Below are 23,835 nucleotides of genomic sequence, written 5' to 3'. Positions count from 1 at the left end.
CAAGTCCTCAGGACACAGGCCCCCCTCAGACCCCTCACCCTGTGGTGTCTCCCCAGAGTGAGTCAGCAACATGCTCAAGGCCGCCAGGAAGGCCAGGGCGGATGATGCAGGGCCACGCTGGCCTTGATGCTGCGGGGGGGGGGGGGATATGGGCCCCACGGGTGGAAAGGGAGGCCTGGCCTCCCCGGCCATGCGCTTGTCTGAGGGACTGGGCTCACCAGCCCCCTGTCACTTCTCAGGGGCAGAGGCCTAGCCCAGCCTGGCCCGGCCCTGAAGAGGAGGCAGCTGGGAGGGGCTCACTTGTCCTTCAGCCTCCCTTAGCACAGGGTGCAGAGCCAAGGGGCTGTATGGGGGGGCGGGGGGGGGGACACGAGAAGAAAGACGGTCCAGCTCCAGCCATTCCTAGGCCGCAAGCTTCCCTGAGGGTCCCCGAGCAGGCCTGGTCACCCCACACAGCCCAAGGCGTCACCTGCGAGAGCACCGAGCAGGTGCGGTGGGCGTCCTGCTGGTTCGTCATTCCGCCCTCCCCCCCCTCCCGCCCCCACTCGTCCCAGTTGTGACCTCTGCGTGTTGTCTTCCCAGGCCTCTCAGCCTTGCCTGTGTGGGAGGCGTCAGGCCACTCTGCTCTGAAGGGGGTGTGTGGGGTGAGGGGGCTGGGTTTGCAGGAACCCAATGTTCACTGTACTGAGGGCAAGCCTCCTGGGGCAGCAGCTGGGACAAGTCCCCAGTGGACACCCCAGGCCCTGTGGCCAGGCAGCTTGAGCCTCCTCAAATATTTGTGGGAGCAGTACAGGAGCCCTGAGGGCCCAGGGTGGTTGCCAAGCCTGGGGGCAACCCAGAAACTGGGGGCAAAGTTTGTTTTGTTGGGTGGGGGGATGTTAAGGATTGAACTCAACCAAATGGAAGACAACAGGGTGCCACTAGGCTCTCAGGCTCACAAACCCAGAGTGCTGCGGTTTCCCGCCCCCCCATCGGGCCCCCCCAATCCACGGCCTGGAACAGCCCTGAGCAGCCTGTGAGCACCTTCTCTGATTCTCAGAAGGAACCCTGTGGGGCAGAGCCCTCCTAGGTGGGGCTCCAGGCATATCCTACCCCTCAGGGCAGGCCTTGTTCCTGGGCCTCCAGACTCCCTGGAGGTCACCAAGGCCTTGAGGCACTGTCAGTGCAGTGGGTCGTGTCCTACCCCACTGCCTGGAGGAGGGTGGGGAGGTGGAACTGCCTTCTCCCATGCAGGAGACCAGGCAAATTGGCCGCCCCACCCACCTTCTGTCTCCCCACGTCCCACCCTGCCACACTGCTCCTGTATCCGTAAGTGGCCTCCTCCTCCCTGGAGCCGAGGGTGCCTCTGAGGCTGAGACCAGAAGCAGGATGCACCCACTGCTCCTGTCCTGTGGGGTAGGAGATTCCCAGGGCCTCCTGAAGTCTCTGCCCAAACCCAGGGGGCAGACCCCCTTTTCTCATCTCTGACCCCCTAAACCCCAAGACCCAGGCCAAGAGGGACCCTTCACACTGGCCCTGCAACCACTGACAAGAGTGCGTGCACCCTCGTTTCCAGGGTACACACAGAGCACCCCAGCGCCTGTCAGTGGCAGGGGCGTCGGCTCCTTGGACTTCACTGCTGACCTGGCAGGGGCCTTGAACCGCAGCCTCGCCCACGCTCTGGGTGCCCCCTGGCTCACCTGGCCTCCCGCAGGGAGACGGACCGGAGTTCTAGGCCCCAGGACACTACCTCTGCCTCGGCCTTGGGCAGTGTGGGGCGGAGCGCTGGATCCCGCCAGCCCCGCCCCGGCCTCCCTGCTCCGGGTGGGGTCAGTTTCCCAAAGAGCCGGAGCACCGCCTACGCCGCGTGCCCCCCGGAGCCGAGCGGGCCCTTTAAGGGCCGGGGGCGTGTAGCGGGCCCGCCCCCTCCCCGCCGCGCCCCGCAGCCCGTTAAAGGGGCCGCGCCCTCGGTGCCCGCCTAGCGCGAGCCCAAGCGGAGGGTACGGGACCTGGCCGCGGGCTGGCGGGCGGGGAGGCGAGGGCGTGCGTCCAAGCAGCGCGCGGGGCGGCCCCTCCGCACCATGTACACCATCACTAAGGGGCCAAGCAAGCTGGTCGCACAGCGCCGCACAGGTGCGCAGGGGCGGGCAGCGGGAAGGGTGGGAATGGGGTCTGAGCGCCGGGACGGCCCCGGGTCCTGGCGCAGCAGCTGCTGACGCGCTTTCCCTGTGCCCGCAGGGCCCACGCAGCAGCAAGTAGACAGCAGGCTCGGAGAGCTCCTGAAATGCCGACAGCCGGCGCCGCCCACTCCGTCGCCCCCGCGGGCGCAGCCACCAGGACCCTGGCCCCTCTCGAGGTAAGACGCGCACGGCTCCGGCGGGAGCCTGGCCCTCCCCTCCCCCGCCGACCGCCGTTGGGCCGGGAGGGTGACCTTGGGGAAAGGTTAGCTGAGACCCGACCACATGCTCCGGGCAGGCAGGCGCGGAGGGGCGGGACATGCCGACCCCGCCCACGTCCTCCACGCCCGCGCTGGCAGCTCTAATCTCCGCACCTCCACGCTTCCGCCTCACCTGGCACCTGGCTGGGTCGAAGGGGGCTGGGTCCGATATGCGTGGACACCCCCACTCCGGGCCCTGTGGGACCCCGGAGTGGAGAGAAAGCCTACCAGCTCCATGGTTAAAGGGGTTCCAGGCATCTGAGTCAGATGTCCCTGCGACCTTGGGCTGAGAGGCCGAGGTTTGAGGCAAGCTGCTGCGGACTTTCCTTTTAGGCAGGAGGAGGGTCGCCGAGGCCGCTAATTTTCAAGGCTTCCTGTCTGTGGCCACGGCGGGCACCGTGCTTGTAGAGCCTTCTGGGGGAGAGGAGAGGTGCACGTGGTTCCCTCTGGCTCTGCCACGACACTGCCCTCCTTTGCCCTACACTCCAGACACCCTGGCTGGGCGCTGGAGGCCCCCGCAGGGCTCTCTGGAGCCTGCACTTTCTCATCTTTTCTGATTAGCAGTTTTGCTGGTGCCAAGAGCCTGAAGCCAGAGGAGGCTCAGTTTGGGACACTTTGGCCTCAGTGGTGTTACTGTGACCTAGAGATCAGATCCCCCTCCCCCCCAGGGCTGCAGCTTTTACTTTTTTGGCTTAAGCCCTGGCCTTGGTTTCAGGTAGTCTACACATTTCCTGGGCCCTGGGCTTTGGACTGAGGGTTGTGGTTTGGGGCCGCAGTTCTGCTGGCGTGGGAGGGGGCTTCCAAGTTGGGGACAAACAGCCTCCTAGATCAGCCAGGAGATCAGGGGTGTGTGTGTGGGGGGTGGGGGTTCAGCCTGCCCCTCTGCCTGCCTTTCCCCCTCAGTTGTAGGCCTCAGATGCCACCGGTTGGGGGCAGCCTGTGGGCCCAGGACCCTTCCCAGCGGGGCCTCCTGCTGGGGGCGTATTGACAGTTTGGGGCTAGATCCTAATGAGGAAAATATTCTAGGCCAACCACAGGTGCCCCCTGGAGGAGGGACATGAGCCAGGCTTTGGGGGTGCTCCTGGGACCCAGGCTCTGCTGTGACACTGCCTTGTCACCCGGTCCCTGGACTTCCCAGCTGCCCTCATTCAGAAACAAGGCATAGGTGTGTAGTTGCCACTGGTCACCCAGTCAGGGAGCTTGGGCCTGGAGTGGCCCAGTGTGCTTCCCACCCTCTTCCCTGGAGAAACTCACTGCCTTCTTCTCCATGGCCCCCCACTGCTGGGGAAGGCAGGGTGTGCCTGTGGCAGGCTTGGGGCGTGCTGGGGAAGGGCATGGGAACATAGTACAGAGCCCTGAAAACTCCCAGGAGGCCTCACCTCTGTCTTCAGCATGCCCTGAGGCAGCTGGGCACATGGTAGCCTGCCAGGTCCGGGTCAGTAGAGTGCTGACAAGCCGGGCCTGAGGGAGATGGGCTGGCCACAGAAGGTGACACTGTGTCCTGCTGGGTGCAAAGGAGTGGAGAACAGGCAAAGCATGTGCTGGCCAGCTGAGCTGGCTGTTCTTCCCTCTTAGGTCACTCCCCCTTCTCTGAGCTGCCCCCTCCCAGTCCTGTGGCCTTGAAGAGCCCCTCCCCCCCAGGCGGAGCAGCCAGCTGTCCTGCACATGGAGGAGCCCCACCCCTGCTCCTGCACCTTCTCAGGGGCCCACCCTCTAAACTGGCTCCACCTCGACTTCTGCTTTTTTCTCTGTAGTAGTGCTTTTTCACCACCCCGCAAACCCCACCCGATTTTCCCAGGGGGTGTCTGGGCCACTGCTGCATTCTGCGGGTGCTCAGTGTCTGAGCCGCTAAATGGACAGACGGATCGCGATTCTGGCCGGGCATGGGTCTAGGTGCAGCCCGTGGTGGTGAACAGGCCACATGGGTCTGTGCCTCTGCCAAGCTCTCCCTCCCAGCCAGAGACAGATGGGAGAGAGAATAAGATCAACGTAGGCAATGTCAACTGTTGGGGAAAAGATAAAAGGGGGCCATGTGACCACCAGACACGCAGGGGCAGAAAGACACACACATGGGTGGGGCAGGTGCTTGGGAGCTGTACTGAGCTGTGGGCTTTATTTAGGGTCAGACAGATGTGCAGCTAAGTCCTGACACTGCTACCCACTTGGTGTGTGACCTTGGACAGGTCACTTCCCTCTTGAGCCCCGATTCCTGGGCTGGACAACTGTGGTCTACGTTGGGGGAAGTGGAGGGGATTAGGTGAGACCATGCCCCTGTAGGTGCAGAGCAGGGACTGTGGTGCTGGAGGCTGGAACTTGTCTGTGGGCAGTGTCCCTGGAGAGGGCACATGGTGGCCTTGGACCACAGGAGTGTGAGCAAATGGCGCCTGAGCCCTTTCCCCCACTGTGGAGTCTCATTAGGTAACCACAGTAACTGCTGGCAGGGGCCAGGGAGTGGCCAGGACGGAGGGGCAGGCAGGTGCCAGCCACCACCGTCATCCCTGGGATTCGCAGCCCTGGGCTCTTAATTCCCTTCTGTTTTTCCTTCTTCCATGTCCAGCCTGCAATCTTTCCTGGAGTTTGTTTGTAGCCTTACAGGGTTGGGGGTAGAGGTGTGGCAGGTGAGGGGCTGTGTGAGTCACGCCCTCTGGTTTGTGAAGTTAGACTGGGAGGAGCCCCGCCCCTCTAGATTTCCTGCGGCCCAGAGCTGGCAGGACTGGTGCCCCTCAAGACGCTCCTCTTTATTTTAGTGCCCCTCTTGGCTGAGGAGGAAGTCCGAGCAGCGGTGGGGCACCTGAGCCCAGGATTGCGAGCAGGCGAGTGCCTGGCGGAGTGGCACGTGCAGCCCAGGACTCCCGGCTCCCACCTCCTGCTGTAGGTGCGGCCCTGCTCCCTCCACAGCCCATCACTGCCCTAGGCCCAGCTGGCCGGATGGGCCCAGCGGCCCTCTGGACACCACATGCCTACCAGGCTGAGCTTCAGGACCCAGGGGCCCGCACTCAGCAGTCTCACCCCTGTGGGCAAGAGTGTGGTCCTTGTCTGGGGCCTGCCAGGATGGGCTGGGGTTGCAGTTACACCCTCCCTCCCCACGCAGGATGGCCCACCCCACATTGGAGCTGTCCCTTGGGGCTCATCCTCATGGGGCCTGGCTCAGAGACCATCAGGCTCTTGTTTGGGTTCTTCTTCCCGCACTGGGGCATCAGCGAGATGGAGAAGCTTCTCTGGGGAGAAGATGGCCAAAAACTGTGCCTAGAGGGTGGAGTTGAGACAAAGTGAACTGGTGATGACTCCAGTCAGAACCTGGGCTGTTGGAGGCCTGCCCAGTCTAGGGGAGGTGGGAGGCAGGTGGCAGGGGGATGCCCAAGAGATCCTGGTTGCCTTGAGCATGGAATCCAGCTGGGGACCTGGGATACAGAGAGCTGGGGGCCCTCCTGGCCTGTAGTCACAGGCGTGCCTCAGGGTTGGGGGCTATGGGTGTGAACTGAGCTGCTGGGGGCTCAGGCCTGTGGGAGAGAGGCCTCAGCCACCTGGTCCAGCACACAGCTGCCCTGTGGTGCAGGGCAGTGCTGAGGCTGGGCCTGGCCTGGGGGGGAGTGGGGTGGCCTGAGGCTGTTCCTAGAACTCTGCCAGGCCACTCTTGGGCTTGGGATGGTCACCAACCATCTCCTCCCCCTTCCCACAGTCCGGGGCCAAGGCTCGTGTTCAACCGGGTGAATGGCCGGCGGCCCCCCACCACATCCCCATCCATCGAGGGGACCCAGGAGACTTATACACTGGCCCACGAGGAGAATGTCCGCTTTGTGTCCGAAGGTAGTGTGGAGGCTCACGGGTGTGGCCTGGGCCACTGGTCTTCCCCACTGTAACCTGACTCAAAGATGCCAGAGGGCTGGGTTCTCTGCCAGTTTGTCCCGTGGCCATCGAGCAGGCTGCCCACTCCCACTTCTGGGCCGGGGTCCATAGTGACCGCCAGGCCCTGGGGGGAAGACTAGGTGCCAGGCTCAGTCTGACGTCCCTCTCCCTACAGCCTGGCAGCAAGTGGAACAGCAACTGGGTGGTGGCCCAGCCGGTGAGAGCGGTCCGAGGCCTGTGCAGTATGTGGAGAGGACCCCCAACCCCCGTCTGCAGAGTGAGCCCTCCCCTCCGAGCCCTCCCACCCTGATCTGGGCCCTGCCAGGTTCTGGCCGCAGGGGTGTGGGAGGGGACTCGAACCTGACCCACATCTTCCCAGTTGCCTGTTACACTTGGGGTCTGGGTGAAGGGCTTGTGGTCAGCTTGAGGGGAAAGACACTGACAGGTCTGGGAGGTGGCATCACTGCCTAACCATCTGCTCTGCCCACAGACTTTGTGCCCATCGACCTGGACGAGTGGTGGGCGCAGCAGTTTCTGGCCAGAATCACTAATTGCTCCTAGCCGCTGCCTCAGGAGGAAGGCTGCCTGCACAGGACCTGGCCCTGCCCCTGCCCTATGGCAGACCATCTGCTAGGAGAGGACCACGGCGCCCTGTCCACCCATTGCGGCAGGCCGTGCTTCACCCTGGGCCTAGCCGGACGCCGGCCACACCTGAAGTGCCAGCATTTGGACTTTTGCACCTGTTGACTGACACCTTGGTTCAGCTGTCCCGGGATACCAGGGGCCAGGGGCTGAAACTGTCTGACCTCAATCCTGCTCACTGTGCCCAGGGAACAGCCCCAGGGGCTGATAGGGCGGAGCTCCAGGCTAATAAAGTTGAGAAATTGCCTTTTCGGAGTGTTCTTTACTTTGTGTGTAAGTCCTTGGTACCAGTGCCAGGCCCAGCCCAACCCCCCTTGTAGCCCTGACGTTCCACGTTGCAGCTCAGGCCCTAGACACCTTGCCGAGCTGCCCTCCTGTGTCCTGACAGAGGTGCCAGGGCCAGCTCATCTTCCTTGGAAATCTGTGAACTGCACCCAGCCCTGCTTGACACCCACTCCCCTTTCCTCTCCCTGTTGGAGTTGGCAGGTCCCTGAGCCCCCCCGGAAGCCCAAAGATGTCTCATAACTGGCCCTGGATGGGGTCCCAGCCTCCCAAGTCTCCGGATCCCTGGTTCTATCTTCCAAGCCTGGCTGTGGGACAGAGCCCTTGGGGGATGAGTGTAGGAGGTGGGGTTGCCGGGTCCTGGGGCCTGTGGGACACTGCTTAGTGTGGTTGGTGGGTGACCTGGCCTGCCGTTGATGTAGACTGAAGTGGAGTACCCCTGGTGTGCACGCTGCCTCCAGAGGGCTGGGCTGTCAGTGAGTGTGGACGGCCCCTGCCGGTGCGTCTCACTTGCGACACACAGCTGGGCCTAAATCACGAAGCTCCCTGGATCCCATAGCCAGTCACGCTAGAGCCCCCACAGGGTCCCGGTTTGGGGGTGGCTGGAGTCCTGGGGACGAAAGCTCCTGCCCCAGAGCGCGACAACGGAGTGGCCGGAGCAGGGCAGCTGGAGCATGGTCTTGTACCCCCAGCAAAACGGTGAGCCAGGCGCCCCCTAGTGTGGCCCCCATGGTCACGTGGCCCCGCCACGGTCACGTGGCCCCCGCCGCCGTGAAGGCGGAAGTCGCTCTGTTGCCAGGCGGCCGTTGCTAGGCGCGCGCTGCGTGCCTTGCGTACGGTGCGCAGCTGCTGAGGCGGGAAGTGCGAGTGGCTGCGCGATGGCGCGCGGTAGGTTCCGGGCCGGCGGACCAGGGGCCAGGGCCCGGGGTGTAGGGGCCGCGCGGCCAGCGGGGTCCCGGGGGAGGGCGGGGTCCGGCGCGCGGCGCGCACTGAGCCTGCGGCCTGGCTCCGTCAGCGCCGAGTCGCGGGCCCGCGGGCGGGTTGGTGCTGAGACTTGACACGAGCCCAGTCCGCGCAGTGTGATTGCTGTCGGATTGGAGAGCGCGGAGACCCAGTCCCGGGCCCTCCCGGGAGGGTGGCGATGCCCCACACTAGGTCCTCACTTCTCCATGTATCCCCAGTGTGGCAGCACCCATTCCTCAATGTCTTCAGACACTTCAAGGTGCACGAGTGGAAGCGGTCCACGAAGGAGGGGGACGTGGCCGCCGTGATGGTAAGTGGTCCAGGGGACCTGGCAGCAGGAGTGGGGAGCCCTCTTTTCTGCCTGGGACACTTTGCCCCACCACCCAAGGGTCTGGGTCTGTGGGGAACACTGACTCCCATCTTTTTCTCCAGGACAAGACCCTAAAGTGCACCGTGTATCGTATTCGGGGCTCTGTCTCAGCCAGCAATTACATCCAGCTCCCCAAAACCAGCACCCAGTCCCTGGGGCTGACAGGACGATACCTGTACGTGCTTTTCCGACCCATGTCCACCAAGCACTTCGTCATCCACCTGGACGTGTCCACCGAGGTGCCGAGCTCGGAAGTGGGGGCTGTGCATGAGGGTCCTGCACCCCTGCTGCCCCCTCTTGTCTCCTCACAACCTCCCTTTGCCCCCACCCCCACAGGACGGCCAGGTCATACGTGTGTCCCTTTCCAACCTCTTCAAGGAGTTCAAGTCCACAGCCACGTGGCTTCAATTCCCTTTCGTCTGTGAGGCTGGGACATCCAGGAAAGGTGACACAGAGATAGGGCAAGAATGGGACACGGATGGTCCAGGAGAGACAGCCTGAGGGTAGAGAGAATGGTGGGGCAGGTCCAGTCAGGCTCCTCTGTGGCCTGGGTGGGGGCAGCCTAGGTGGGAGGGCACATGGTTTTGGCAGTGGGAGTGGGGGCAGGCCAAGCACAGAAGGTGCTGTGTGCTGGCTGGTGAGGGTGGGCTCTGACCTTGGCTTGCCTCCTGCAGACCTGGCAGGTGTGGCTCCCCCTGCTGCCCGCTGGACCTGCCTGCAGCTGGACCTGCACGACATCGTCTTGGTCTACCTGAATCGGCGCCATAGCCACCTCAAGAGTGTCCGGCTGTGCGCCAACCTGTTGGTCCGGAGCCTCTACACCAGCGACCTGTGCTTTGACCCAGGTGGGAGCTGTGCTTCACGCCATGCTTAGTCTACAGGCAGGCTGCCCCAACCTCATCCCTGCCCCAAGGGTCTCCACCCAGGAGGGGCCCTGGCACTTGATGAAGATGCCTGTGCCACGCCTAGCTCCTGAGACACTCGGGGTAGGTGGTGGCTGGGCAGGTGGCCCGGTGATACCCTGCATGCGCCTGGTGCTGTCTTACCTGGGCTTGGAGAGGGAGCTGGACAGGCTTCCCTGGACCCGGAGCAACTCTGCTCTTTGTAGCTGTCACTGTCGCCGAGGCCCAGCGGGCAAAGCTGCCCGTCACCCCTATGCCAAGAGAAATGGCGTTCCCAGTGCCAAAGGGGGAGAGCTGGCATGACCGCTACGTCCATATCCGGTGAGCAGCTTTGCCTGTCCCTGGGAGGCTGGTGGGAGAGGGCAGGGTTGCCCCGACGCTGACTCTCCTTCTGCTCCTCTGAGGTTCCCAAGTGGCAGCTCAGCAGCCCCCTCCAAGCCAATTCAGAGGAGCTATTCCCCTCCGGAGGCAGGTGGGACTGTGGGGTGTGCAGAGCTCAGCGGGAGAGGGGGTCTGATTGTATCTGGGGTGGTTATCTGCAGGGGCTGGGGCTAGCCTGGAGGTCACCCCAAGGTCCCAGAGCCATTTGGGAGCCTGTGTAGGATGCCTGGTGGCCTCAGACTCTATCCGGGAGGGGTGCTAGGGCCCAAGTACAATGGTGGCTGAAACTGTCAGGGTGGCTTCTCTCACTGCTGCCCTGCCTAGCATCCTCCTCGGGCCTCTGCACGCTGCTCAGTGGGTTCTGTGGCCCGTGTTCCATTGCAGTCTTCCCGAGGCACATGCCACAGCTTCTCCCTCACCCAGCGGCCTTCAGCAAGTCCAGACAGGACAGCGCGTCCCCTGTGGTCCAGATGCTGGGCCCCACAGCAGTGAGTGCCTGTGCCCTCAGAGATGGACTCGGAGGTGGTAGCCCCACGGTCTCACGGACCCTGTCCCCCACAGACCTGCCGGGCCCCCTCGGCACCTGGACGCCTTCCAGAGAACGGCCTGTCCTGTGAGTGCACAGAGGTATCCAGTGTGGTTGGTTCCAGTGGCCGCAGCCAAGAGCTGTCGGCCTGTGTGGAGGCCACTGACGGGCGTACTGCTGGCCATGACCTTCAGGTGTCTGCCCATAAGTTGGCTGTAGTGCCCACGGCCCCAGAGGATGTGGCCATTCATGAGGTGAGTGCCCGTCCCCAGGAAGGCAGGGGTTCTGTGCCATAGAGGTGGGTGGCGCCTTGATGAGGTGGTGGTAGGAGCCTGCTGGGCCCTGCCCACCACGAGCCATGTGTGGGGCAGATGGGCCTCTGAGGGTCCCTTTTCATCCAGCCCCTTGGCAGAAAACAGAGAAGGCCGGAGGCAGCTTTGGGCAAGAATCCCTTTCAACAAAGAGTAAGGAGGGGCTGCTGCCTGGCCCCAACGCCCAGCCCCATGTCTGTGGGGGCCTCAGGTTGAAGGCAGGGGCAGCTCCTGGGGTCCCTGGAGGGTCTGACTCTGTGGCCAGAATCCTGCGTTCCGGCCACAGAGCAGCCAAGTGAAGCCACACAGGACCCAGTGGCTTCTCGGGAGGCAGGAAGCAGCCCAGTGGGGCAGCCCTAGTGGGATGGGGTCTCGCCTCCTGTGGCCTCACGGTGAGTTTGCCTGTTTCAGAGCTTCCTGCCGGATCCCGTCCTGAGGCTCAAGGGGGTCATTGGCCTTGGGGGCCACAGCACCAAATGGGTGAGTGGTCCCGTGCTCTTGTTGGGTTGGACACCCGGCCCCGCCCACATCGGCAGTGTGGCTCAGCGCTTCCTCAGTGACCTTCACTCTCAGGCCGCCTTTTGTTCTCACGAGTGCTGGCTGGGTCAGTGCTGGCCTAAATGGTTGAGCTTCCAGAGACCCGCGAGCTCTCACTCACCCTTTGATGCAGCCATGTGCGGCCGGTGGGGGCGCGACTTGTGTGTCCCTGTGGGATGGGCGGGGCAGTGGGAGAGGAGGCCCTGGGCTTGTCAGACCCTCCTGGACTCAGGCTCCAAGGCTTTGTGGGCTCTCTAGTCTTTCGTTGCCTGAATCTCAGAGTTTCTTGTATTGCAGCCGGGGCTTAGAGGAAGTTGTGCATGTGCATGTGTTCACGTGTCTGTGCGTTTTCTCTGTTCTTTTGGGGCGTGCATCTCTTTGACTCCTGTGCACGGTACATGGGGTAAGGTGTGCCAGGCTGGGAGGGACAAGGCCAGCCAGTCTGTGATCTCAGCCTCCGGCCCCCATGCTTAGGCCCTTTGGACCAAGGATGGGGCCGCCGTCGTGTACCCCTGCCACGCGGTCATTGTGGTTCTGCGCACTGACACCCGGGAGCAGCGCTTCTTCCTCGGCCACACGGACAAGGTGGGTACCCCCGGGGCCCAGGTGGGGCTCGCCCCTGCAGGCCTCACAACTCCCCTCCACCTGCCGCCTCCCCAGGTCTCCGCCCTGGCCCTGGACGGGAGCAGCTCCCTGCTAGCCTCAGCCCAGGCAGGGGCGCCCAGCATGCTGCGCCTCTGGGATTTCCAGACTGGGGGCTGCCTGTCCCTGTTCCGGAGCCCTGTCCACACCATCAGCTCCCTCAGGTGGGCGAGGGGCCCCCGAGGGGGGCAGGGGCCAGCCCTGGCGACACTGACCGCCTGCTCTATGTCCACAGCTTCTCCAGCAGCGGGGCGCTGCTCTGCGGCGTTGGCAAGGACCCGCACGGGAGGACGGTAAAGGGCAGACCGGGAGGCGGGCCACGCGCAAACCACTTAGGAAGGCGCCTTTTCCCACAGGCTTCCTGCAGGCCCATTCCCCCCCAGCTCCTGACCCCACCCCACACACTGCAGTGTCCTGTGTGTTACACCCCTATTGATGGAGTCAACATTTAAATGACTCACGTCATTCTCTTTGATGGTGGGGTCCAGAGTCAGAGCAGCTGGGTTTTATGTATGACGTGTCTGGTGTCCCACCTGTGGCCTGCTCCCTACTTGTGGGTCAGTGTTTTCTGTTTGTTTCTGTGGACGAGTCAGCCTTGCGTGTCTGCAGAGCCAGGGTGGGAATGTGTAGGTCCTCGGGCCCTGGGCTGCCCTCCCCACACTCACCAGCCGAGGGCTCAGGCTGGCTCCCATGGGACAGGAGAGCCTAGTGCAGGTCTGGCAGGGGCCCCGGGGGCTCAGCACAGGCTCGTTGCAGATGGTGGTGGCGTGGGGCACGGACCAGGTGGGACGCGGTGGACAGGCCGTCGTTCTCGCCAAAGCACACACTGACGTTGACATCCAGGCTTTCGAGGTTGCCTCTTTCGATGAGACCAGGTGACTAGCCTCCCGCCCACCTTTGGTGGTGGGGTGGAGCCCTGGCAGCCCATGGGCCTGGATGGGGCTGATCCATCGAGCCTGTCCCTGCGCCCTGGCTCAGGGCTCCAGTCCACAGCAGTGGCGGTCTCCCTGTGGGGGTTGTGTGGTGCTCACTCACCCCTCATTGCAGGATGGTGTCGTGTGGGCGGGGCAGCGTGCGGCTATGGCGGCTGCGCAGTGGGGGGCTCCGCTCCTGCCCCGTGGACCTGGGGGAGCACCACGCCCTGGAGTTCACGGACCTGGCCTTTGGGCAGGCCCAGGACAGACATACGCTGTGCGTACCGCCCTCTCCTAACGCGCGGGGTCCCATTCCACTGGCCCCTTCGGCCCTTACCTGTCGCCTCCCTGGCAGCTACGTGTGCGGCCGCAGTGGCCACATCCTGGAGATTGACCATCAGCACATGGCCGTGCGGCATGCACGCCGCCTCCTGCCCACGCAGACCCCAGGCAGCTCCCTCCCCCGGAAGCAGACCTTCAGCTCAGGTAGGTGGCCCCCGCTGCACGCGCGTATGTTGGGGTGGGGCCTGATGCTGCCCCTGATGCTGCCTGCCCCCCAGGCCCTGGCATCGCCATCAGCAGCCTCAGCGTCTCCCAGGACATGTGCGCCATGGGCTCTGAGGACGGCTACCTGCGCCTTTGGCCCCTGGACTTCTCCTCTGTGCTCCTGGAGGCAGGTAGGGCCAAGACAGCACCTTGCTACTGTGGTCACCATGGCAGGGCCACGTCCCTGGGCCATCCCTGGGCTGGATGGCAGTGACGGTCTCTTCGCAGCTGTGTCCTGAGCCTGGGCGTCCACCATTGCCGAGCCCAGAAGTGGCTCATGGGGGAGCCCAGGCTCTGTCCACAGGGGCTCTGGGCAGTAAGGAGATGGCTTTGTGTCCTGGGGCGCTGGGAGGGAGATGCAGCCTGGATGCAGCCAGTCTGCCCTGGGGCCTGGTCCACCCTGGGAGGTCACGCACCCACCCTGCCCGCAGAGCACGAGGGCCCCATCAGCTCGGTCCGCCTCAGCCCTGACGGCCTGCATGTGCTGTCCACTACCTCCTCGGGCCACCTGGGCTTCCTGGACATACCGTCCCGGGAGTACAATGTGCTGGCGCGCTCCCACACGGCCCTGGTGTTGGCCCTTGCCACCACGTACAGCCGGGGGCAGCTGGCCACCGTGTCCCGGGACCACACTGTCCGCATCTGGGACCTGGCGACCCTGCAGCAGGTAGGGTGCGGCCTGGATGGAGGGATTGGAGAGCCATAGACCACACTGACGCCTATGGGTGGGGGAGCAGGGCCCAGGCAAGCGGAGGGTGGGAGGGCCTGTGGCACCCTTGGTCCTTTATCCTGTGTTGGGGCCATGTGGGTCCAGGTCACCTGAAAAAAGACTAGCTCTCAGGTTCTCTGGCCAACTGGCAGCCCCCACCGCCCGCCTGCCCTCACATGGCGCCCCTCTCCAGCTCTACGACTTCACATCGCCCAAGGAGGCCCCATGTGCAGTTGCCTTCCACCCCACTCAGCCAGCCTTCTTCTGTGGCTTCAGCAGTGGGGCCGTCCGCTCCTTCAGCCTGGAGGCCGCCGAGGTCCTGGTGGACCACAGGTGGGTGCCCAGCTGGTCCGCGCCCCACAGATGCCCGTGGTGGAAGCTTGTGGGGTCCCCAGGGGTGTGTGGGTGCCTGGGTAGGGCAGGGGAGGGCGGTCTACGGAAAGCTCCCGCCCTCTGCTGCCCCTTGGGGACTCGGCGAGGCCCAGCTGTTGGAGGTCTGGGATGGTGCAGCTCAGGGTCAAGGCAGCGGGTGACCTGTGTGATGCAGGTGTCACCGAGGAGCCATCACTGGCCTGGTTGCCAGCCCCGACGGCAGCTTCCTGTTCAGCACCTGCTCTCAGGGCACCCTGGCCCAATATGACTGCGCCACCACCCACTGCCGAGTCCAGCATGTGGCAGGTCAGGCCCCCGTGCCCGGCCCTGCCTCAGCCTCCAACCTTCCCATTGTCAAGTTCCTGTGGGGTGGGGTTTGCCTCGTATCCGCTGACAGAGTAAACTGCCTTCTATGGTCTCATTACCTAGACCCCCCGGGCAAGCGTGGTTTTAGGGCACACCAGCTCCTCAAAATGGAAAGTTAGCGAGGCTCTGTGCCTGCCCCACCCCAGGAGGAGGAGAACTGAGCACCAGGCCAGCAGAGGGCCAACCCACCAAAGGGCATCTGCCCCTCCCGTGGCCACTGTAACTGGGCAAGCCAGGTGGCCACTTGGGGGTCCCTCCTGGCCCAGGAAAACCCCAGCTGTCCCTGGGACCCTGGATGTCTTGGCATTCTGACACCCAGGCCCCCGGGCTGGTTGGTGTCTGCTCTGGGCATGCCCTCCCCACCTAGCTGACCTGCCCCCATGATGCTGGCAGCTAACGTGGTGTGCCAGGATGCCCGCCCAGGTCCCAACGCCCTGGCAGTCAGTGGGGACAGCCGCCTGCTGGCCTTCGTGGGTCCCTCTAAGTACACAGTGACCGTCATGGATGCAGCCTCGCTGGATGACGTGAGTCAGCCAGAACCTTCTATGTGTCCAGGGTGGGGCTGCACCAGCCTGGCCGGCAGACCCCATAGGTACCCTGACTCACGGCCGCATGGCTCCTGTAGGTTCTGCCAGGACGGGGGGTGGGGGAGAGGCAGGGGCTCCTTTTGGCCCGGTGTGGAGTGCGAGGGTGTCAAGGGCACGTGGGAGGCCACACTCCAGAGGGGACCCAGGCCCTGCCACCCTCATTCACAGGCACAGAGGACATGGATGCCCAGGGAGGGGGGTGTGTGGGGTGCTGCAGGCTGCCTGCCTCCTGGGCCCTTGCTCTGGAGGCTTGAGCTCTGCTCAGAGGTCATGGCCAGTAGCTACTCGCTGTCCTTCCCCAGCTGTTGCGGGTTGACGTCAGCACCCTGGACCTGGCCAGCAGCCGCCTGGACTCGGCTGTAGCCATCTGCTTCGGCCCCGCACCCCCTAGCCACCTGCTGGTGTCCACATCGTCCAGGGTGGTGGTGCTGGACTCCACATCAGGCCGCATGGTCCGGGAGGTGAGCCCAGGGCCTGGGCCAGTGGCTCGGCCACCCCGGCCTCCAGGCTCCCACCTCCGTGCCCCCACTGCCTTGTCAGGGAGAGGGACCCGTGTGCTCTGATCTTCTCTCTGCCATGCGAATGCTGTCTTGCAGCTGTCTGGTGCCCACCCTGTGGCCTGCCCCTCCCTGGCTCTCAGCGGGGACGCCCGCTTTCTGCTGACAGCCGCCGACCGGGCTATCAAGGTGTGGGACTACTCAACGCAGGCTGGCCCTCGCTGCCAGGTGCGTGCCACAGGTGGGCACAGGTAGGCGGGTGGGAGGGAAGGCAGAGGACAACCTGTCAGGCCTGATGCCACATGCCTGGTCGCCAGCCTGGCCAGGCCTGGGTGTGGGAGGACAGTGGCGTCCCTGGCCAGGCTTCAGGAGTCTGTATGTGACATGAGCTGCCCCTAGGTGTACATAGGCCACTCAGAGCCCGTGCAGGCTGTGGCCTTCATCCCCGGCCAGAAGCAGCTCCTCAGCGTGGGTGATGCCATCTTCCTCTGGGACATCTTGACCCTCCCTGAGAAGTCGCCCCCAGGAAGGCAAGTGTCTGCCCTTGATCTGCGTCTGCCATGCCTCCTGCTGCACCCTCCCCACCTGATACCTTCTCTCCTTGCCTCTGCAGTGTCCTAGACTCACCTGGAGCTCCCCAGACCTGTGAGGCTGGTAAGTGGTCCCAGCACGATGACACATCTCTGATGACATCTGTTGTTGGTACTCTAGCCACTACGGGTGGCATGGCACCGCTTCCTGTCCTGGGGGGTCCCAGTGTAGAGCTGGGAAGGGGGGCTAGGCCCCCCCCCCTCTGTGCTCTGCCCTCCGCAGCGCCTGAGCACAGCCTGTCTTCCACCCCTAGGCCTGAATACAGGACAGCTGGAGGACTCGGTGTCGGGGGCCAACGGGCTCCCCCGGCGGCAGGTGCCCGTGCCTTCCCAGACACCACCGCCCCAGCTGGGCATGTGTGCTGGGCCCTGTGAGAGTGGTGATGGTAAGGGCAGGAGTCCCGGGATTAGCTGGGTGGTCGTGTGTATTGCTCCCGTCTGGCGTGCCTGCGTGCTGCTCTGGGCCTGTGGGCAGGGGCAGGGGTACAGGGGGCTTTGTGCCCTCCTCTCACTGCCTCCCCACACCCCCAGGAGCTTTCTCCGTGTCAGATGAAGAAGGACCCTCTGAGGAGAGCCACAGCCCCAAGGGGGTCCACCAGCCCTCTGGCCCACCCGTGCTGGTGCAGAAGGAGGCTTGTGGGGCAGGAGATGGGGCCTGGGTGGCTTCAGGGGACCCTTGGGGCCTCGGCATGCCGCTCTCCTCCTGTGACCAGCCCAGGAAGCAGGGTAAGGCAGAGACACATGGCTGCGCCTGGCCCAGGGGCAGGTACCCATAGGTCCCAGGTGGCCAAAGGCGGCCCTGGCTGCCCCTGACAGATTGGGGTTCGCCCCATGAGATGAGGCCCGGTCACCCACAGGGCAAGTGGATGAGCTTGAGGCCCCTGCTAGGCCAGGCAGGTGGTGGGATATGGCTCAGCTGCACCCTCTGACCCTGAGTGTCCGTCCCAGGTCAGGTACTTTTCTTGTCCAGCTGGAGCCAGGTGACTACAGGGAGGGGTCTCTGAATGGTTGTGGATGGGGGATGTCCTGTGGCCTCTTCCTCCTTTTTGCCAGGGACCTGGAGCATCAGGAGAGCCCGCGCCCAGCCTGCTGCCCGCCCAGACTCCTACAAGCACTTCACGGCACGCTACAAGTCCTCCCTCACGGCCAAGGTTGGCTGGGGCGCGGTCCTCACAGTCCCTGCCGCAGGGGGACACCTCGGGTGGGGGTGGCATGGCCCTGGGGTTTCTGGGAGTGTTGCTTCTCCCACCACGGGTTCTCCGGGGTCTCCCTGGGGCTGCTCCCAAAGCTGACCATGCTCCACGCCGTGGTGGCAGTCACCCCGTGGGTACTGCTCCGTCTCTGCTCCCTGTCACACTGACATTCAGCCTGGAGCTGGACACTGGCCTGCGGAGCCCACCATCTCCACCTGGCTCCCTCCCATGTCCTCACGTGCCCTGTCCCTGACAGCCCCCTGGGGGACTTGGTGTTGGGGGCCAATGGGCACCCCTTGGGTCGTGCCGCCCCTGCCTGGCTTCCTTGCACTCCAGGACCTCCCACATCTCCCACTCCTGCCTCCCTGTGTATCCCGCGCTCCCGTCCCCATGTACAGGCTTTGGGGCCCACGCTCCCACCATTTGTCCAATCCCGGGGAGGCTCTGTGCCAGGCCCCAGTCTGATGGGGCACAGCCTAAGGTGGTGGGTGGTGGTCAGGTGCTGTGCCACACACCAGTGTCCTAGGACCACTTTCTCCTAGAATGTCTCCTCGCCCCCGGCCGGGGCTGAGCGACTGCGCCTAAAGGCTGTCGTAGGCTACAACGGGAACGGGCGGGCCAACGTGACCTGGAGGCCGGACACAGGTAGGGGCCACAGCCCAGCCTGGCTCCCAGCCCTGAAGTCACAGGCCCGGCCCAGCTCTGTCCCCCCCAGGCCAGGCCCCAGGAGGGCAAGTGAGCGCCGGCACGGACAGTGGTTTGGGCTGAGAGGCGCTGTTTCTCCTGTCACCTGTGCCCCAGCCCCTTTTCCCTGTGCCTCCCCTGAGCAGTTTCCTGGGAGGGCTCAGCACGACCCCCTTGGCCGTTGTAACTGACGGGGAGGGTGACTGGCTCCGGCGCGCCCGCCCTGCCCGCAGGCTTCTTCGCCTACACGTGCGGCTGCCTGGTGGTGGTGGAGGACCTGCACTCCGGCGCCCAGCAGCACTGGCTCGGCCACCCTGAGGAGATCTCCACACTCGCCCTCAGCCATGATGCCCAGGTGCCCCTCCTGCGCCTGGGGCCATCGCGCGCGTCATCGCCTGGCTCCTTGGGGACCTCCAGGGCAGCACGGGGCCTATTGGTCCAGCCTCCCCTCCACCCAGAGCCAGGCTGGCCCCCTGGACTGCCCTCGCCCCTCTGACCTTCCGCCTGCCCGCCAGGTCCTGGCCTCTGCCTCGGGCTGCGGTGGTGCCGCCTCCTGCTGCCAGATCCGCATCTGGGCTGTGCCTGGTGGCTCCTGCCAGCAGCTCCTTTCTTACCACCGCACGGCTGTGCAAGCCCTGGCTTTCTCACTGGACGACAGGCTTCTTGTCACACTTGGTCAGCTGGGTTGGGGGGTGGGGGGCAGTGGCCTCTGGGACCCCTGGGCAGCTGATGTGACCACCATGCCTATCCCCAGGGGACTATGGGGACCGCACCCTGGCCCTGTGGAGCACAGCCACCTACGAGCTCGTGTCCTCCACCCACCTCCCGGAGCCGGTGCACGGTGTGGCCTTCAGCCCGTGGGGTGCTGGTGAGCTTGCCTGTGTGGGCCAGGGCACCCTCACCTTGTGGCTCATGCAGCAGCGTGGGGCCGACGTCAGCCTCCAGGTGCCAGGGTTCAGAGGTGGTTTGGCGGACGGGGCCTGGCTGCGCCCTGGCACGTCGCTGACCCACACTGCCCTCCAGGTGCACCACCGAGACCCCATCCCCGAGGCAGTGGGGGCAGGCGAGCTGACCTCACTGTGCTACGGGGCCGAGCCCCTGCTGTACTGCGGCTCCAATGCTGGCCAGGTCTGTGTCTGGGACACGCATGCTGGCCGCTGCTTCCTGACCTGGGAGGCGGACGACGGAGAGATCGGTGGGTGCCTGAGGAGCCCCTGCGGGCCCCCCTCAGCAGGGAGCCCCAGGGATGGGACAGTAGGACCCTGTCTCAACTTCTGGGCATCTGGGGAAGTGGCTTATGCTACCTCTTGCCTCCTAGGAGTGCTGCTGTGCGCGGGCTCGCGGCTGGTCAGTGGCAGTAACACCAGGCGACTGCGCCTGTGGGCCGTGGGAGCCGTGCCAGAGCTGAGGCGCAAGGGCTCAGGTGCCAGGTGAGCCAAGCTGGTGTCCTTGACCAGGGCGGCAGGCCAGCGTGCCGTTGCCAGCTGGGCCTGCCCTCCATGGGGACATGCTTGGGTGCAGCCAGGTCCCAAGGACAGGGACGCAGCCATGAGCACCGGGCTCCCTGGGCTGTCGTTGTCACCACCTTGTACCCACTGCTCACCCCCCAGGTCTAGCTCCGTATTCATGGAGCGGGAGCTGACCCTGGACGGGGCCATCGTGAGTGCCGTATTCCACAACAGCATGGACATGGGCGTGGTGGGCACCACGGCGGGCACGCTCTGGTATGTCAGCTGGGCCGAGGGCACCAGCACCCGCCTCATCAGCGGCCACAGGAGTAAGGTGAGGCCACCAGGCCAGCAGCTTGCTGCCCAAGACATCTGAGGGGCTTTGCACCCTGGTCGGAGGCAGGCCCGTGAGCCCCACATTCACTCCCTGCTGCCCTCACCCTGTTGTTCCGAGTCCAAGCCCAGCTGTTGGATCGGTTCCCATGGAAACATTTCCGGTTCTCAGCGCAAGGACTCCACACACCTAGGACTGCTGGTCCATTCCGTGTGGACTGGGTTTCTGGGTGTCAGTGAATTTACTTTTTTGAGTTTTTAAGAGCTGGTGGGCCAGGCCCCCGTGGTCACTTATAGAGCCCTGGCTTTGTCCAGTAGCAGGTGCTTTGAGTTGGCTACTGAGTCCTTTTTCTAAAAAAAAAAAAAAAAAAAACTATATGTATTTGTTCAGAGATAATGGTAGCTATCAAAGAAATTAAGTTTGGGAGGCATGAGCATGATATGCTTTTCCTGTCTTTTGGTAACAACTTATGTTGATGTGTAATTTATGTGTCACATGCTTCAGCCATTTGTTTAGTCCGTGGTTTTCAGTATATTCAGACTTGGACTTCCATCACCACAGTCAATTTTAGAGCATGTTCGTCACCCCAAAAGGAAATCCCATACCCATGAAGCACTCACCCCCACCCCCATTCCCTGACAACCAGCAATGACTGTGGAGTGACCTGTTCTGGACCTTTCACTGAAACGGAATCACACACTGTGTGATCTGTGTCTGGTTTCTTTCACTGAGCATTATGTTCTCAAGGTTCCTCTGCGTTATAGCTCAGAGCTTCCCTCCTTTTTATTACCAGATACTATTCCGTGATACAGACAACACGGTGTGCTTACCCATCCACTAGGGCAGGGCATTTGTGTCCTGAGTCTTTGACCCGAGCTGGTGGTCCCTGGTGATTTCCCTCTCATGTGGAATGATAAGGTGTCAGCTCCCCCCGGGATCTGACGGGGCTGTTTCTGCCCCGAGGGGCCCATCACTTCTCAGCTGGACAGAGCTAAATTATTATTTTTTTAAGATAAAATAGATGATGAATTCATACTTACACTTGAAATTCAAATGCAGGACTAGGCTGTTTCATTTCACCTCATTGGTGTATGGTTTTCCTACACCAAAACTCTGGATTTTCAGTAATCACTCACCTTTTTCCCTTAATGCACACATGACAATCTCAGAAAAAGCCATGCCACCAGCCCACCTGTTGTGAGGCCCCTGGCATGGCCCGGAGTGTGTTTTGTGCTTCCTTTACCTTCATCCTGCTGTCCTCTAACGGACGTGTTGTCCCATCACCACGTTTTAGGTTCTTCCAGAATACTTCCTTTGTTGTCCCAGCTAGAGGACCGTCAGGTTCAATGGCCTGTGGGCTCCTTGTGATTCCGAGTCCACCCAGGTCTCGTGTGGGGCACTCGGGAGGGAGGGCAGGCTGGTTTCTTTACTCCATGCGAAGGTGGCCTTGGCCAGGCGGGCCGGGGAAGGAGACATGTGCTCCTGTAGGAATAACCTGACTCTGCTGTGTCCCGTCTCCGCCCGAGGGCCCTGTGGCCTCAGGGAGGGCTGGCTGGCTACCTGCAGGTGAACGAGGTGGTCTTCAGCCCCCGGGAGACCCACTGCGCCACGTGCGGAGATGACGGGAGCGTGAGGGTGTGGTCCTTGGCCAGCATGGAGCTGGTGATCCAGTTCCAGGTGCTCAACCAGGTACTGGGGGCGGGGGTGCCTGCTTGGGGCGGGGCCTTGCCTGTCTGCTGAAGGGCTCTGGCAGCCGCATCCTCCCTCCGGCCTCAGTGTCCTCTGCCTTGGGACTGGGCCCCTGTCCCGCTCCCCAGGGGAGTACTGATATTTCCCAACTGGGGGTCCCCAGAGTTGCCTCTGCCTGGCTTGGAGCCCCCCTTGTGGACGCCCAGAGCAGCAGCGCGTGGCTGCAGGTTACAGTGATGGCACGCTGCGAGTCTTCAGCATCCCCCAAACTGCCATGGAGCTCAAGATGCACCCCCACCCAGCCGCACTGACGGCGATCGTCTTCTCTGCCGACGGTGAGGGGCTGGGGGCTCACAGGGTGATGGCGGGACCTCTGCCTGGTCCAGGTCACACCTTTGGGCTGGGGGCTAGGGGCTCACAGGGTGATAGAGTGGCCCCTGCCTGGCCCAGGTCAGACCATCCTCTCCGGAGACAAGGATGGTCTTGTGGCTGTGAGCCGCCCCTGCACGGGCATGACCTTCCGAGTGCTGAGTGACCACCGGGGGGCCCCGATTTCCACCATCCAGAGCACGAGCAAGGAGGTGAAGTGGCCCATCTGGGGGGTGCTGGCAGGGAAGGGGGATCGGGCAAAGTGGGGCAGGAGGTACCCACCCACCTTTACCCCCCAGTATGGAGACTTCGGGATGGAGGGCACAGACTTGTGGTTGGCCGCCAGTGGGGACCAGCGGGTCAGCGTCTGGGCCTCTGACTGGTTGCGGGACCGCTGTGAGCTCGTGGACTGGCTGAGCTTCCCGGCGCCCACCCTCATGGAGGTGAGGGTCCCGGGGCACCTTGGGCAGGGAGAGCACCTGCCCACCTTGCTACAGTGTGCTGTACCCTCCTCAGGCTCCAGGCTGCCCGCCGCCGTCCCTCGCTGCCTTCTGCCCCTGGGATAAGGCGCTGCTGGTGTGTGCTGGCCTTGGCCCACATCTGGAGGTGGTCTTCTACAGCCTCCGCCAGAAACAGGCACGCGCATGCCCCCTGTGGTACTGGAGAGGGGTCCTGGGGCCGTGGGAGCCCGACCAGCGCCTCACATGTGCTGCCCACAGGTGGTGGACAAGATCCCTCTGCCTTTCTGTGCCGTGTCCCTGAGCTTGTCACCCGGGGCCCGCCTGCTGGCCATTGGCTTCGCTGGTGAGTGCTAGTGGGCATGGACTCTGGCCTGTCTTGAGTGGGGCTGAGTGCACTCACTTGTGCATCCACATTGAGGCATGCCTCTCACCTCTGCACCCTGGGCTCCTCGTGTCTGAAGTGGGGTGAGCATACCTACCCCAGAGGGGTCGTAGGGTCAGGAGATGAGTGTGGGTTGCTGAGGACCGCACCCGGCACCAGGGCCTGAACGGAGACTCAGTAGCCCAGCTTGGGGTCTTACGAGCCCCGTGTTGTGAGATCTCTGAACACCGATGGGCACCCCCTTGGCTCTGCGGTCCCAGTCCCCGCGACAGGCAGCCCTGGGCGTGGAGGACATAAGCCAGTCAGCACCTATGCGGTCCTGGTGCCCAGCCATGGTGGGTAGGGGGACTCCTGGGCCCTGGGGCTGCAGACACAGGCTCAGGGCCCACCCTGTGCCATCTGCCTGCAGAGCGTGTGCTGCGGTTGGTGGACTGTGTGTCGGGGGCTGCACAGGACTTCGCTGGTCACGACGACTGGGTACAGCTCTGCAGGTTCTCCCCGTCTGCCAGCCTGCTCTTCACGGCGGCCCACAACCAGATCTTGGTGTGGGAGGTCACGGGCTGTTGAGCCAAAGTGGGGACCTTGGGGTCAGGGGTGCCCTGCTGGGTGCCTCGCCTGGGCGGAAGCTCTGCGGAGAAGCCGTGTTAGCGAACCTCATGGGCCAGGATGGCTAGGCAGGCTCAGCTCCTGCACCCCAGACAGGCCCAGGACTGTGTGTGTAAAGCTTCAAGACCCTGAACATGTGTCAAGTGCTTGTTCGTTTTGCAATGCTTTTCTGAGTTTCTATCTGTACAGTTGAAATAAACGTGGGTGTTACACTGCGTGGCGAAATTGTGGGCTTGTCACTCCAGGCTCCTACTGCCGTGGGCCTGGCTC

At 63.6% G+C, this 23,835-nt stretch overlaps 2 protein-coding genes across 9 annotated transcripts; both read left to right on the top strand.

Annotated features, from left to right (window-relative positions):
- Positions 1-1,832: 1,832 nt before the first annotated feature.
- On the top strand, positions 1,833-7,150 carry MCRIP2 (MAPK regulated corepressor interacting protein 2). The gene is made up of 5 exons (XM_019756241.2): positions 1,833-2,112; positions 2,218-2,335; positions 6,096-6,223; positions 6,438-6,539; positions 6,753-7,150. Exons 1-5 carry the CDS (start codon positions 2,061-2,063, stop codon positions 6,821-6,823), a joined length of 471 nt encoding a protein of 156 aa, XP_019611800.1. The 5' UTR covers positions 1,833-2,060; the 3' UTR covers positions 6,824-7,150.
- A 789-nt stretch (positions 7,151-7,939) lies between these two features.
- WDR90 (WD repeat domain 90) lies at positions 7,940-23,780 on the top strand. 8 transcript variants are annotated; one of them, XM_074322739.1, is made up of 43 exons: positions 7,946-8,074; positions 8,368-8,459; positions 8,582-8,758; positions 8,856-8,964; positions 9,194-9,364; positions 9,628-9,742; positions 9,826-9,893; positions 10,187-10,290; positions 10,364-10,582; positions 10,730-10,792; positions 11,051-11,119; positions 11,651-11,761; positions 11,837-11,982; positions 12,054-12,111; positions 12,575-12,693; positions 12,866-13,009; positions 13,088-13,218; positions 13,293-13,409; positions 13,710-13,945; positions 14,181-14,320; positions 14,535-14,665; positions 15,119-15,249; positions 15,615-15,773; positions 15,909-16,037; positions 16,209-16,339; positions 16,423-16,463; positions 16,654-16,785; positions 16,931-17,125; positions 17,453-17,550; positions 18,135-18,237; positions 18,510-18,631; positions 18,792-18,951; positions 19,031-19,221; positions 19,300-19,471; positions 19,595-19,706; positions 19,887-20,058; positions 21,625-21,747; positions 21,911-22,082; positions 22,198-22,328; positions 22,416-22,559; positions 22,633-22,752; positions 22,836-22,920; positions 23,369-23,780. In XM_074322739.1, exons 1-43 carry the CDS (start codon positions 8,065-8,067, stop codon positions 23,524-23,526), a joined length of 5,511 nt encoding a protein of 1,836 aa, XP_074178840.1. In that variant the 5' UTR covers positions 7,946-8,064; the 3' UTR covers positions 23,527-23,780. The 8 variants fall into 8 exon arrangements, 5 of the variants coding, with proteins under 5 accessions (XP_074178840.1, XP_019611823.2, XP_019611822.2 ...); XM_019756264.2 differs by lacking the exon at positions 10,730-10,792; XM_019756263.2 differs by having other exon boundaries at positions 12,866-13,218.
- The last annotated feature ends 55 nt before the right edge of the window (positions 23,781-23,835 follow it).

Source organism: Rhinolophus sinicus, linkage group LG18 (genome assembly GCF_036562045.2).
Source record: "Rhinolophus sinicus isolate RSC01 linkage group LG18, ASM3656204v1, whole genome shotgun sequence".
Classification (NCBI taxonomy): domain Eukaryota; kingdom Metazoa; phylum Chordata; class Mammalia; order Chiroptera; family Rhinolophidae; genus Rhinolophus; species Rhinolophus sinicus.
The sequence above is the reverse complement of the archived record's forward strand: the minus strand, read 5'-3'. Positions and strand labels throughout refer to the sequence as shown.

Excerpts from the sequence above, each read along its gene's own strand:
- MCRIP2 (XM_019756241.2), top strand. The coding sequence starts at position 2,061 with ATGTACACCATCACTAAGGGGCCAAGCAAGCTGGTCGCACAGCGCCGC. Across the intron at positions 2,113-2,217 it reads GGTCGCACAGCGCCGCACAG|GGCCCACGCAGCAGCAAGTA; the intron begins GTGCGCAGGGGC and ends CTGTGCCCGCAG. Across the intron at positions 6,540-6,752 it reads CCCCAACCCCCGTCTGCAGA|ACTTTGTGCCCATCGACCTG; the intron begins GTGAGCCCTCCC and ends CTCTGCCCACAG.
- WDR90 (XM_019756263.2), top strand. Across the intron at positions 9,365-9,627 it reads CGACCTGTGCTTTGACCCAG|CTGTCACTGTCGCCGAGGCC; the intron begins GTGGGAGCTGTG and ends TGCTCTTTGTAG. Across the intron at positions 16,340-16,422 it reads GAGAAGTCGCCCCCAGGAAG|TGTCCTAGACTCACCTGGAG; the intron begins GCAAGTGTCTGC and ends TTGCCTCTGCAG.